This window comes from Mustela nigripes, chromosome 3, assembly GCF_022355385.1.
Source record: "Mustela nigripes isolate SB6536 chromosome 3, MUSNIG.SB6536, whole genome shotgun sequence".
NCBI lineage: Eukaryota > Metazoa > Chordata > Mammalia > Carnivora > Mustelidae > Mustela > Mustela nigripes.
Genome location: NC_081559.1, coordinates 14,217,581 through 14,231,083, shown reverse-complemented (window position 1 = coordinate 14,231,083; position 13,503 = coordinate 14,217,581). Strand labels below are relative to the sequence as shown.

General features: G+C 36.5%; 1 protein-coding gene across 2 annotated transcripts in view; it reads left to right on the top strand.

Annotated features, from left to right (window-relative positions):
• Window positions 1–13,503, top strand: part of ICA1L (islet cell autoantigen 1 like) — a 65,179-nt gene that overhangs the window by 5,935 nt on the left and 45,741 nt on the right. For both annotated transcript variants that reach the window (XM_059393224.1, XM_059393225.1), the window contains exon 2: window positions 2,016–2,166. In XM_059393224.1, coding sequence (XP_059249207.1) covers window positions 2,141–2,166 — 26 coding nt within the window. In that variant the 5' untranslated portion in view covers window positions 2,016–2,140. The remainder of the gene's footprint in view (window positions 1–2,015; window positions 2,167–13,503) is intronic.

The following is a 13,503-nucleotide window of genomic DNA, read 5'->3' as shown; positions in this document are numbered from 1 at the left end:
GCCCAGTACATGACACTTCTTGGCTCTTTTGTTCCTTCCTCAGATTGGAACCAATTCAGATGTGGTCGAAAGAGCTTAGTTAGGCAGGTGGAGATAAAATATCAACTTCATTGTTGAGAGAGCTGTTGGAAGATATGTATGGTATAGGTGGTCTTCTCATATGTCTGTCCCCAGCCCAGACTTGGAGTAGCCCACCCAAGGGATACTTTGGATCTTTGTAATAGACATGTTTACCTAAGACTTTTGATAAATTAGCTCTCCCCACTCAAAAAATGCGGACCAATGATGAACTCACCAGTCAGGTTTCTCACTTAAGGGGTAAAGGGGCAAGACACTAGGAAGATTTATGGAAAGTCTGTCTTCACGGAAACTAGAAGAAGAGAGACATCCCCACCTTAAACACCATGATCTCTTCTTTAGTAGTCTTCTCTGCCAGGCTGTGATAGGGAGATAGGTACCAGGTAGAATGCTGTCCGCTTTCTCCATAAGTCTGGCTGTTATGTCTTTAAGGACTCATGTTTTCAAGTTAGTGATTGATTATGGGGAAGTGTTCTTCAGGACCCACTCAATCTGCCAAAACTGAATCTGTTTGAGATTAGAGGAGATGCATCGCAGATTTGGACATCCTCTTTAAATATGATGCAAAACCTGGTAGCTGAGATTTATTTGTTGGAATCAATACTGTTGAGATGTGGCTATTTTGCACAGGGGTTTCCTTCTCTAATTTTGGTTCTGTTTTTGTCAGCAAAAGGAATTATGCAAACATGCATGCATTTCCCAGAAGCTATTAACCTTTTAAATCCTTGCTCATCTAACAGATGAACATACTTTTCTTACGTTTGTGCATCTTGAGTTACAAGAGATAACATTTTTGTGTATTCATTGCATCTTTGAAGTTCTTTTGTGAATTGCCTATTCTTGTTTTGTCCTTATCTTTCAAATGGTGTTTGTCTTTTCACTTATGAAAAGTGAGTTCTCTAATTTAAAAATAAAGGGGCTCCTGGATGGCTCAGTTGGCTAAGCATTTGCTTTCCACCTGGGTCCTGGGATTGGGTCCTGCATTGGGCCCTCTGCTCAATGGGGGTTTACCTCTCCCTCTCCCTCTGTGCTCGCTCTCTCAAGTAAATAAATAAAATCTTAAAAAGAAAGTTTTTTCTTATTTCTATATTACCTTGCCTAGATATTTCTTTTCAAAATTTGCTTATGTTCCATTTGTTATATTGGAGAGGGCACGGATTGCATGGAGCACTGGGTGTGGTGCAAAAACAACGGATACTGTTACGCTGAAAAGAAATTTAAAAAATCTATCTGAAAGGAAAAAAAGTTAAATTTTTAAATTATTTTTATTTTAATTTTTATTTTTTTAAAGATTTTATTTATTTATTTGACAGAGAGAAATCACAAGTAGATTCCATGCTGAGCTCAGAGCTCCACATGGGGCTTAATCTCACAACCCTGAGATCATAACCTGAGCTGAAACCAAGAGTCAGAGACAACCAACTGTGCCACCCAGAGAACCCTTTCTTATTCTTTTATTATTCCTCTTCGAGAGTACTAGTTACTCTCAAAGTAACTAATTTGTGTTTTCTTTCTATATTTTCTTAATTACCCACAGCTTTTTTCTTTTTTCTATTTGTTGGTTTGGGTCAGAGGTCTTTCTTATTGAAGACTTCCCTCAGATATCTGTTGATCTTTGGGTTTTCATTTATATTTAAGAGGAAGACTAGTAAAACTAAGCAGAAGCTTCGTATTTATGACTGAGCTTGTTAGTGGCATATTTTGCTCTACAGCGAATAGGCAAAGATTCATCCTTTCATAATGTCCAAATGACATAATCCTTTACTCTGGAGCTTTTAATTCTTTCCAGAGAAAAGATGTTACAGTCTTTCCTAAGGAATGGAAAGGGTTGTGTGTGGGGTAGGGGATGCTTTGCTACTGGTGAGCAAAGAATGGAAAAATCACTTGATATTCAACAGTTCTGTATGTAGACTTTCACTTTATCCTTTTGTTTTTAGGTTGAGTCTTCTGCTGTGTTGTCTTGCCCAAGTCCAGAACGTTCTTGGTTCAATTCTTCAACCCCCATTGAGTGACACAGATTAGAAAGGGACCTCGGGGTCCAGCCAGCTGTATACAGACTTCAATGAATCCTTCTTCTGCTTCCAAATGGTACGTCTTTTGATATTCTTAAGGTAATTAACTTATTGTTTATCAGCATTCCTCTGTTAAAGCTTAGGGGACAACTTCCTCTCCAAAATGTATTGAAGTCTCTCATCTGCTCTTGTCATTATACTGACTCTTTTTGTACTTATGAGTTAATGGCTTACATTTTTGTTTTATTCTTTTACTGTTATTTTAGTGGGTTAGGGAAGGAAAAGCAGTTAAGTACATGGGGTCAATCTGCATTTTTAACAGGGTACCCTGTTTTTTAATACTCTGTTTTTAATAGCCTCTTCCAGGTTATTTCTTAACTTGAGCTTTAAAATTAAGTCAGTTAAATAAATTTCATGTTTCATGTTTTAAAAATTTACATCCAGGGCACCTGGGTGGCTCAGTCTGTTAAGCGTCTGCCTTCGGCTCAGGTCATGATCCCAGGGTCTGGGATGGAGCCCCACATCAGACTCCTGGCTCCATGGGAGCCTGCTTCTCCCTTCCCCTCTGCCTGCTACTCTGCTTGCTTTTATTCTCTCTCTTTGTCAAATAAATAAATGAAATTTTTAAAAAATTAAAAATTTATATCCTATGTATTTTTGTTTATTTAGAAGCTATATGTAATAACTTCTCAGCCTTTTGGCTAAGATCAAGTATATTTATAGGTTGTATGTAATAATTAAAAGAATGTCTTATACTTGCATTCAACTTTATTTATATTTTTTAAAGTAAAGTCTGTGCCTAATGTGGGGCTTGAACTCACAACCCTGAGATCAAGAGTTGCATGTTCTACCAAATGAGCCAGCCAGGCACCCCACAACTTTGTATTTTTCAAAGCAATTTTGCATATGTTATCCCATTGGGTCCTCATGAGAGGCTCTGCACTTGGGAAGATTGGGCATAGCAAAGGACTGGAAATATGCAGTGAAGTTGGAAATATTCTTAAATTTCATTGGAGATTAGCTCTAATATCTTTTTAACATAAAGATTTAATTTTTGATACTTTAAACTATTAAAAAGATTCTTTCAAAAATAAAACTTCTTCTGTAGTTTACTTCCTTTTCCTTAACTTATTAAGATTAAAAACATTTTTTTTAAAGTAATTTCCACACCAAGTGTGGAGCTTGAACTCATGACTTTGAGATCAAGTCATATGCTTCCCTGATGGCCAGCGAGGTGCCCCTTTAGTTACTGTTGTTTCTTATTTTTTAATTAAAAATATTTATTTAAGTAATCTCTACAACCAATATGGGTCTTGAACACATGACCCTGAGATCAAGAGTCACACTCCCTACTGACTGAGCCAGCCAGAGCCCCTCTTAATATACTGTTTATGGTTTGAATGGTCTTACTGACTCCATTAATATTTTTCAAGTTTTGTTTTCCAATAATCTATTTTAAATGCTCTTTCTGTTCTTTATGAAATGATATGATTAAAATGATATAAGTAAATTATTTCTATAGTAAATTCTTTTTTTTTTAAGATTTTATTTATTAATTTGACAGAGAGAAATCACAAGTAGACAGAGAGGCAGCCAGAGAGAGAGAGAGAGAGGGAAGCAGGCTCCCTGCTGAGCAGAGAGCCCGATGCGGGACTCGATCCCAGGACCCTGAGATCATGACCTGAGCCGAAGGCAGCAGCTTAACCCACTGAGCCACTCAGGCGCCCTCTATAGTAAATTCTTAAGCAGAAAGTCTAATAAGTAGATAATCTTGAAGCATCACTTTTGGAAAAAATGAGCTCTGATCTGTTTTGGTTTTTTTTTAACTTCTTTACAGACTAAAATTACACTGACTACTGAAATTATAGACTATTTCTATAAAAATAAATTTTATGGTAACTAGAAATTCAAATGTAGTTTGCAATCAGAACTTGTTAATTTTGTTAATATCTCTCTCTCGTCTTCATTCTTATAAGCAACACCAATTTTTATGTACCTAGCTAGTTCCTGAAAACCTCTAGGTTTTTCGAAGTGGGTTACCTGAAAATTAGGAACTAGATATTATATATTTCACTTAACTCACTATAAGGTAGGAAACATCTTGAATCACATTTTTCCCGCCTTCAAAATGGAAAAGAACTGTGCTTGTGGAGTCAGAAGACCTGGATATGTGTTAAATATCAAGATGTTCTTTTGAGAAATTTCGCTCAATTTCACAGAGCCTCAGTGATCTCTATAAAACTGGAATAATGAAATCTAACATTTGTAGCTTTTGGGGTTATTATAAGGATCAAAGGTGATGAAATGTGTGACAATTTAAAAAATTGTCAAGAGTTCTACAAGTGTAATTATTATTTTAGTATGTAGTAATGCTAAGATTATCAGAAACATCTAGATATAGGTATCATAAGCCTCCCTTAAGACTTTACCTTCTGCATAATTTTGAATTCTTTTTTTTTTTTTTTAAGATTTTATTTATTTGACAGAGAGAGATCACAAGTAGGCAGAGAGGCAGAGAGAGAGAGAGGAGGAAGCAGGCTCCCTGCTGAGCAGAGAGCCCGATGCGGGACTCGATCCCAGGACCCTGAGATCATGACCTGAGCTGAAGGCAGCGGCTTAACCCACTGAGCCACCCAGGCACCCTGCATAATTTTGAATTCTTATAGAAAAATGATTAAACTCAAATAAATATAATCTTTAAAAAAATCTAGATTAAAGGGGCACCTGGGTGACTCAAGTCAGTTGAGCATCTGCCTTCAGCTCAGCTCATGATCCCAGAGTCCTGAGACAAGTCCCACATTGGGCCCCCTACTCAGAAAGGGTCTGCTTTTCCTCTCCCTCTGTGCTCTCCCTCTCTCTTTCTCTCAAGTAAATAAGTAAAAATCTTTTTAAAAATGATTAAACTCTAGTCATTTTATAAAACTATTTGGTTACGGAGCACCTGAGTGGCTCAGTTGTTAAGTGTCTGCCTTCAGCTCAAGTTGTGTCGTGAAACCAGGGTCCTGGGATCAAGCCCTGCATTGGGCTCCCTGCTGGGTGGGAAGCGTGTTTCTCCCTCTCTCAATCCCCCTACTTGTTTTCCCTCTTTTGCTGTGTCTTTCTTTGTCAAATAAATAAATAAAATCTTAAAACAAAAATGTATTTAAATAAGAATATTTGGTCAAGATGGTAACCTCTCTGTGGGCAACCTACCTTCTTAGTACAGGATCTCTCTGTCTGTGATTGAATGGTAAGTATTGTCTTCTATTTTAGATAAACACAGCTCTATATTTATTTTAACTGCTTTTCTCAGGTCATTGCCTTATTGATGTTATGATTGGAGTGCCAAGTTGTAGCCCCCAGAACAAAGCCAGCATTTAATGTACATTCGAAACTGACTTCCTTATTGAGACTACTTAGAAATTTCAGCTAATTTAGTTCTACACTAATTCTAGTGTCCATTGTATTTATTAATCTTATTTTTAAAAGATTTTATTTATTTGAGAAAGAGATCACATGTGGGGATTGAGGGAGAGCAGGAGGCAAGGGAGAAGCACACTCCCCACTGAGCAGAGAGCCTGAAAGACCAAAGTAGGGCTCGAACCCAAGACCAGGAAGACGCTTAACTGACTAAGCCACCCAGGTGTCCCTTTTGTATTTATTAATTTCAATTACTCTAGTACTGTAATGCTTCTGGTATCTCAGTAACCAAACTGTGTTTGGCTAAACAATAGTTAATTTATGTATTTGAAAAGATTCATGTTTATAACTTTTATGCAATTCTAGTCAAATACTGAAGCTGATGCTTTATATAGAATATATTATTTAGGGCAGTTTCAGGGCAGATTCTCAATCTGTGACTTGATAGTCTTTCATATCTGTAGTCCTTGTTAATCTTTTTCTTAAAGATTTTATTTATTTGAGAGAGGATGAGAAAGAGAGAGATCATTACGGCGGGGAGGGTCAGAGGGAGAAGCAGATTCTCCACCAAGCACGGAGACTGATGCGGGACTTGATCCTGGGACTCCAGGATCATGACCTGATTCGAAGGCAGTTGCTTAACCAACTGAGCCACCCAAGGTTCCTGTAGTCCCTAATAATTTTAATGGGCTTCAGTTTATCTCCATCCAGGAAAGGGGGCAAATAAACTTAATCTACTCATTGGCCAAAACTAAAAACCATTCCCAAATTAATGGACAGTTGATGAAAGATTAGTCAGGTAGTATCTTTAAAAATTATATATTTTATATATATATAAAACATATATATAATGTATGTGTACATATATGTGTGTATACATATGAACAAAGATAGGCATTGTCTTATTACAAACAGTAAACCTTAAAGAGACTTATGATGATTCCTTATAATTTTGAGAATCATGGTCTAGGTCAGGGGTTTGTAAACTTTTTTTTTTTTTTTTTTTTGGTAAAAGGCCATATAGTCAGTAAGTACAGCTTTGTGGACCATGCAATCTGGTGGATCTACTTATGTCTGCTGTTGTAGCAAAAAAGCATCTCAGAACTAATTTTTTCTCTGCAGACCAGTTTTGCAGTCAGCCTAGATCCCTGACTTGAGTTGAGATGTGTTCTTGGGTAAGCAGATCATTTGTGCACAAACCACATTCTTCAGAGATGAGCTAGATTACATTGGTGAACTTGAGATCTTTTTATTAGGTTGAACCATCTGAAATTGCTCATTTTATAGGTCAAAAATGGTCTAATGTTACCAAGTTCATATTGATCAGTCACCTTACTAATGAAAATTTCAATAAGCACAGTGTATTGCTAATATACTGGTGAATGATTTTGTAACAAATGAGTATAAAAAATACTCTAATCCCTTTACAGCACTGCTGAGAGAATTAATGTCAGCTTTTCACTCTACTCTGTATAGAATGTGTTTTCTTTATGTAATTGTTCTGTACTCTTAGTTGTGAAAAGGTTTTTATAAGCCTTCTATTATTCTCATTTTATAGATGTCTCCATCCCTTTTGAACCAAAATAGCTAAACTAGATAACCTCTGAAGTTCAATTTCTTTTAGTTATGTGATTTAAATATCTATTATATAAAGAACACATTTCTCATTAACCTGTATCATTCATATCATGGTGAATCCATAGCACAATACCAAGAACCTGGTCTGAATTTGATTCACCTTCCTCGAACCCTCTCTAAATTTTACCACCTTTCTGCTTTCTTTTTTGAAGGTCCCATCAGTTCTTACTGTTTAACTGTCTTTTTTTAGCTAATTCCCAAGTCACCATTTTTTTTCCTTTTTCTTTTCTATTCTTTTTTTTTTTTTTTTTTTTTTTTGATGGGGAAGGGGCAGAGTGAGAGGGAGAGAGAGAAGCTTTTTAAAATTTATTAACATATTTGTTAATATTTGTTTCGGGGGTACAGTTCACAGCACACACTCTCCCCAATGTCCATCACCAGCCACCCCATTCCATCCATTCCCTCCCCTCCAGCAACCCTCAGTTTGTTTCCTGAGATTAAGAGTCTTGTGGTTTGTCTGAGAGGGAGAGAGAATCTTAAGCAGGCTCCATGTCCAGTGCAGTGCAGACTCCGCCATGGGGCTCAGTCAGATAACCCTGAGATCATGAGCTAAGCCGAAATTAAGAATCAGACACTTAACCGACTGAGCCACCCACATGTGCCCCAAATCACCATTTCTAATCTGAGCACCAATAAAATTTAAAATGAGAAAGTATACAATAATGCTTCTTAAATATCAACAATATCTGTTCTAAGTGCTTTACATGTATTTTCACATTTAATTCTTACACCAATCTATTTACTTCATTATTCCTGTTTTACTGATGAGAAAATAAAGGTCAGAGAGATTAATGTAACTCACACAAGGTCCCACAGCGAGACGTAGTAGAGTTACTAGGTTCAAACCTAGGCAGTCCGACTAGAGACCCAAGCTTGAAATAATCTTTATCACTACAGTTGTAATTGCTTTTAGATATTTCTGTGAACTCAGATGCCACTTACCATTTCAAACTCAGAATTTCACACATCAGATGCATAATGTTCCCATTTCTTCTAAACCTCCTTATTGTTCAGGGGCAAAACTGTTAAGTCATTACTAACCAAATTCTGTAGATTCTTCCTTCACATCTGTTCTTATGGTAATATTCCTGGTCCTGATTCTTATTATGTCTGGAATGTGGAAAGATTGTTATGAACGATCTTTCTGCTGCTCAAAAACATTTATCGGCCCACAATACCTATTAAATAAAATATAGTGGGGTGCCTGGGTGGCTCAGTGGGTTAAGCCTCTGTCTTCAGCTCAGGTCATGATCTCGGGGTGCTGGGATCGAGTCCCGCATCGGGCTCTCTTCTCAGCGGAGAGCCTGCTTCCCCTCTCTCTCTGCCTACTTGTGACCTCTCTCTCTCTCTCTCTCTGTCAAATAAATAAAATCTTAAAAAAAAATAAAATAAAAATAAAATATAGAGACCTTTACAATCTATCACCTACCTACATTTTCCTTCTTCAGCCTGTTTTTGAAATGACATTTTCTTGTCTCATGCTGTTAAGATCTCTGTGTTTCTTCAATATTTCACTTGTGGACCTAGAACACCTGAATTCTAATCTTCTTTCTATTATTAATAGGTGTGAGATTGTTGGCAGGAGAAGGGAATAGGAGTTCCCTTGTCAATAATGTATATGTGATATTAATACACAGTCTTTGTAATAACTTTTACCTCCTCAGACTTATTTTTTTAAAGATTTTATTTATTTATTTGACAGAGATCACAAGTAGGCAGAGAGGCAGGCAGAGGAGGGTGGAAAGCAGGCTCCCTGCTGAGCAGAGAGCCTGATGTGGGACTCAATCCCAGGACCCTGAGATCATGACCTGAGCAGAACGCAGAGGCTTAACCCACTGAGCCACCCAGGCCCCCTTAGACTTCTTTTATACACTTACTAATTCATAAATAAAATTGTATAAAAGCATAACTATTTAATGTGTACTTTAACAATGAATGAATGGAATGACTCTCACTTTGGATAAGGGCTTGCTAGTACTACCTAATAATAATGATAAATAAAAGTGAAAAAGACAAAGCCAAAAAGATAGAAATGGGCTTGATAATCAAGTAAACATTTTTCAAAATAATAATAGTTACACAAAAGCTAGTTTTATATGTTAATTGTAGTAAATTTGGAAACTACAGAAAATTATCACTCTTTATCCCACTGTAGAGAAAAAATTAGTTGACATTTTGGACTGTTTCATATCATTAGTTGAAATCATTAACAAACTCTGATTCTTTGAGGAAATGCTGATTGTGTTTGTAATAAAAGTTATGGCTTGGGAGCCAGAGTAATCAGGAGTTTTCATTAATATTAAACAGCAAACTTGTCTAATGTATTTTCTTAATTGCATCAAGCAATTATGTTATATTTAGCCAAAAGTCTTTACAGATTATTTTTCTCAAGGGATTTTAGTACTTTCATCAGTCTGCATATTACAATCAGTCTGTTTTGCTTCCTTTTTAGTGATGTCACAGTAATGAGATGTTAAAGTGAGTATAGAACTACCTCTAAAGAGAATATTGATTTGTTCTATTTTAAGATTTGTACTCCAAATCCAAGAAATAGCTAAAACATTTAAATATTATATGGTGCAAAAAGGAATAAAATGTTCTATATGGTGACTGTGTTCAAGTAAAAAAAAGAAATTGTACTCTTACTGGAAATAAAGTAGATTTCTAGTTAAGACGGCATAGTAACATTTGCTCTCAACTCATGGCAATTAGAAAAGAAATTTAGAAGCAAATCCAAAAAGATGTATCTTGCCTAGATAATAAGGTAAGCATAAACCAAAACAAAGTGGAAAAATAAAGAAGTAAATGGGGCTGAAACAGATGTGCTGAGCTCTCAATATAGAAATAGTCTCTGGTATCTAGGAGGTCAGTTTCTCCAGGTTGGTAGAAATTAAGTGTTTCCCATACACCATTCTTTCAAACCTGATTAGATCAATGGTATTTCAGATATCACTACGACAGGTGCCCTAAAACAACAGTGTAAGATTCTGTGGAAGTAGGAACCCTGAAGGTGAATGAAAAACAACTGTATAGCCACTAATAAGGAGAAATAAAATAACCACAGAGGGAAGAAGGAAAAAATTAAAGATTCTGTACTCAAAATGAGCCTAATAAAATTAAACAAAATCAACATTTGGAACATGAATTCATTCCAGGTAAAAAATAATTTTGTAGAAGAGTCTTAGAATTCTATATATTTAGGGTGCCAAAGTGAAAAATTATAGGATGGTCACCGTTATAAAGGACAAGAAGAGGAATATGAGGAACCAATTAGAAATCTTGAAAATTACAGAAGAAAGAAATAGTCACTGGATATTAAAAAACAAATCTTAAAGGCTGGGATGAACTCTATACAAAACTGAAAAGAGAATTCTTAAATTGAAAGATTGTACTGAGGAATTTAACCCCCCCCCCAAAAAAAAACAGTACAGAAAAACAGACTTCTCATTGACTGCAATAGATGCGCTAAGACATGAGGATTCTATCCTCAAAGAATTAAACAATAAAGAATGTTGTGTAATGGAAACAACAGAACAGATACATACATAGCAACATATGTAGAACCTAAAAACAAGGGCTGAGTGAAAAACACCCAAAAAGTCAGAAATAAAATCTGCAGCACTGTATCATTTTTATATATTAGAATGTGTATATAACTCATTTTACAAGACTACATTCGAATTAAAAAAAGTACACATTCAAGCACATCAGAATGACTGTAAGGAGAGATGGAAATGAGGAAGAAGTTAAAGAATCAATACACAAGTAAATGAACAAACAAGAAAATGAGTCTTCCATGGGTCAATAATAGCTTTAAAAAAAAAAGAAAGAAAATACAGGAAATTGTTCATCTAGATTTTTTAAAAAAGATTTTATTTATTTATTTGAAATAAAGATCACAAGTAGTTCATAGCAGCTTTACTTACAGTAGTAAAAAATGAAGACCTGTTGTTACATTCACACAATGGATTACTATTCAGCAATTTAAAAAAAGCCCTAACTAGAGAAGGAGAAACTGAGGTAAAAAAAATAAAAACTGTTATTATTTCTTATAGGCTAGGCATTGCCTGAAAAAGGATACAGGGGAATTTTCTGGGGCATTAGAAATATTCTATACCATAATATCCATTTGTCAAAAGTATATAGCCCCAAATTATACACATCAGTGTATGTAAATATTACCAAAAAGAGCCATGTATTAATGATGATGATGATAGAATGAGGTGGTAGGATTAGGAAAGTATGAATGATAAAAATATGGCAGATTATTGGGGTACCTGGGTGGTGCAGTCAGTTAAGTGTCTGACTCTTGGTCTCAGCTCAGGTCATAAATCTCGGGGTCCTGGGATTGAGATCCCCCCAATTATGCACTCAGTATGGGATCTCTGCTTGGGATTCTCTCTCCTTCCTCAGCCCCTTTCGCTCTTGCTCTCTCTAAGATGAATAAATCCTTAAAGAAATGAAAAGTCTACTTTTAAAATGGCAGAATGTTGATAATTGAGCTATTTTATTTTTGTCTGCATATGTTGAACTATGACTTTTAAAGAAGTTTTAAAAAAAGATTTTATTTTGCAGAGAGAGCACAAGGGGATTGGGCAGGGCAGAGTAAGAAGCGGACTCCCTGTTGAGCAGGGACTCCAAGGCGGGGCTTGATCCCAGGACCCTGAACTGAAGGCAGCTGCTTAACCAACCGAGACACTCAGGTGCCCAAACTTTTAAAGAAATTAAGAAAGGAAAAGCTCATATTTACCCCAAAACCTTACTAATTCCAGTTATCTTTATTATTTCCTGTGGATCCAAATTACTGTTAAAATTTTCATTCAGCTGAAGAAAATGTTAGCATTTCTGAAAGTCCCCCAGCCATGGATTCTCTTGGTTCTTTATCTGAAAATGTATTTTACTTTCATTTTTAAAGGATAGTTTTGATAGATACAGATTATGGGCTGATAGTTTGTTTTCTTTCATTCAGTACCCTAAATATATTCCTCCACTGTAGTCTGGTTTTTGTTGTTTTCATTGAGAAACTGCCTGTAATTTGCTTTTTTCTTGCCCTGTACATAATATGTACATAACATAATTTTCTCTGCCTGCTTGTGATCTCTCTCTCCCTCTGTCAAAAAAAAAAAATCTTAAAAAAATAAAATAAAATAAAAGATTTATTTATTTATTTATTTGACAGACAGAAATCATAAGTAGGGAGAGAGGCAGGCAGAGACAGAGGGGGAAGCAGGCTCCCTACTGAGCAGAGAGCCCGATGTGTGGCTCAATCTCAGGACCCTGAATCATGACCTGAGCTGAAGGCAGAGGCTTTAACCCACTGAGCCACCCAGGCGCCCCATTTATTTATTTATTTATTTATTTGACAGAGAGAGAGAGAGAGATCACAAGTAGACAGGCAGACAGAGAGAGAGGAGGAAGCGAACTCCCTGCTGAGTAGAGAGCCCGATGCAAGGCTCAATCCAAGGACCCAGAGCCAAAGTCAGAGGCTTAACCCACTGAGCCACCCAGGTGCCCCAGTTACTTGGCATTTTAAATGATGAGTTTTAGAGACTCTGGATTCTGTTTTGCTTTTCTGAAGAATAGCTTTTTTTCTAGAGGGCAGATAACTAGGCTGAACTCAAGCTCTAGACATTCTCCTCTATAGCGGTAGTAGCTTGAATCTTTACTTACTTTAGTTTCCAGCCGTTTTTTGTTTGTTTGTTTGTTTGTTTGTTTGTTTTTTCTGCCAGCATCCTTGGAGTCCCTTCCCTCACTTCATGATTAGTTTAGTAATCAGCACAGGTCTTGGGAGGACTTTATATACAGATTTTAGGGATCATCTCCTTTGCTCCCGCTCTTTTGGGATATCCTTCCTAAATTTCTGTAGTTCATCAGCCTTGAACTTGATATCTCAAGCCTATAAGATTTTGCTTTCTGTTCAACCTACCTCCAGTGGCAAGCAGTTTCAGCAGTGCCCTTAGTAAAAAACCACAAATGTGCAAATCCCATCTTTTGCAGATTTACCCCCTCAGCCACTATCCTCCCCTTGCCAGGAAATGTGTGCTCTCTGCAGTCAGGATAGCTTCTTTACAGAGAGAAAAGGGAGGGTTAAGTTTATTTTTCTCAAGTCTAGTCTGGTAAATTATATTTTCTTCTCCATGAAGGACATAGTGAGGGAGTGGAGAGAGGCAAGGAATATACTATTTGAGCTCTGTCAGCGTTGAAGTAGGAGCAGGGAAGAGATGTTCTCTTCTGATGCTCCCTGGAATTTTGTTCTCTTAATTGATATGGCCTGAACTTGCATTCAGCTTAGTAGAAGAAATCAGCGGTTTGTCATACAATTGGACTGACCCTCATGCTAATAATAGTCTGGGAGGAAAACTAATTGGAAGCAGTC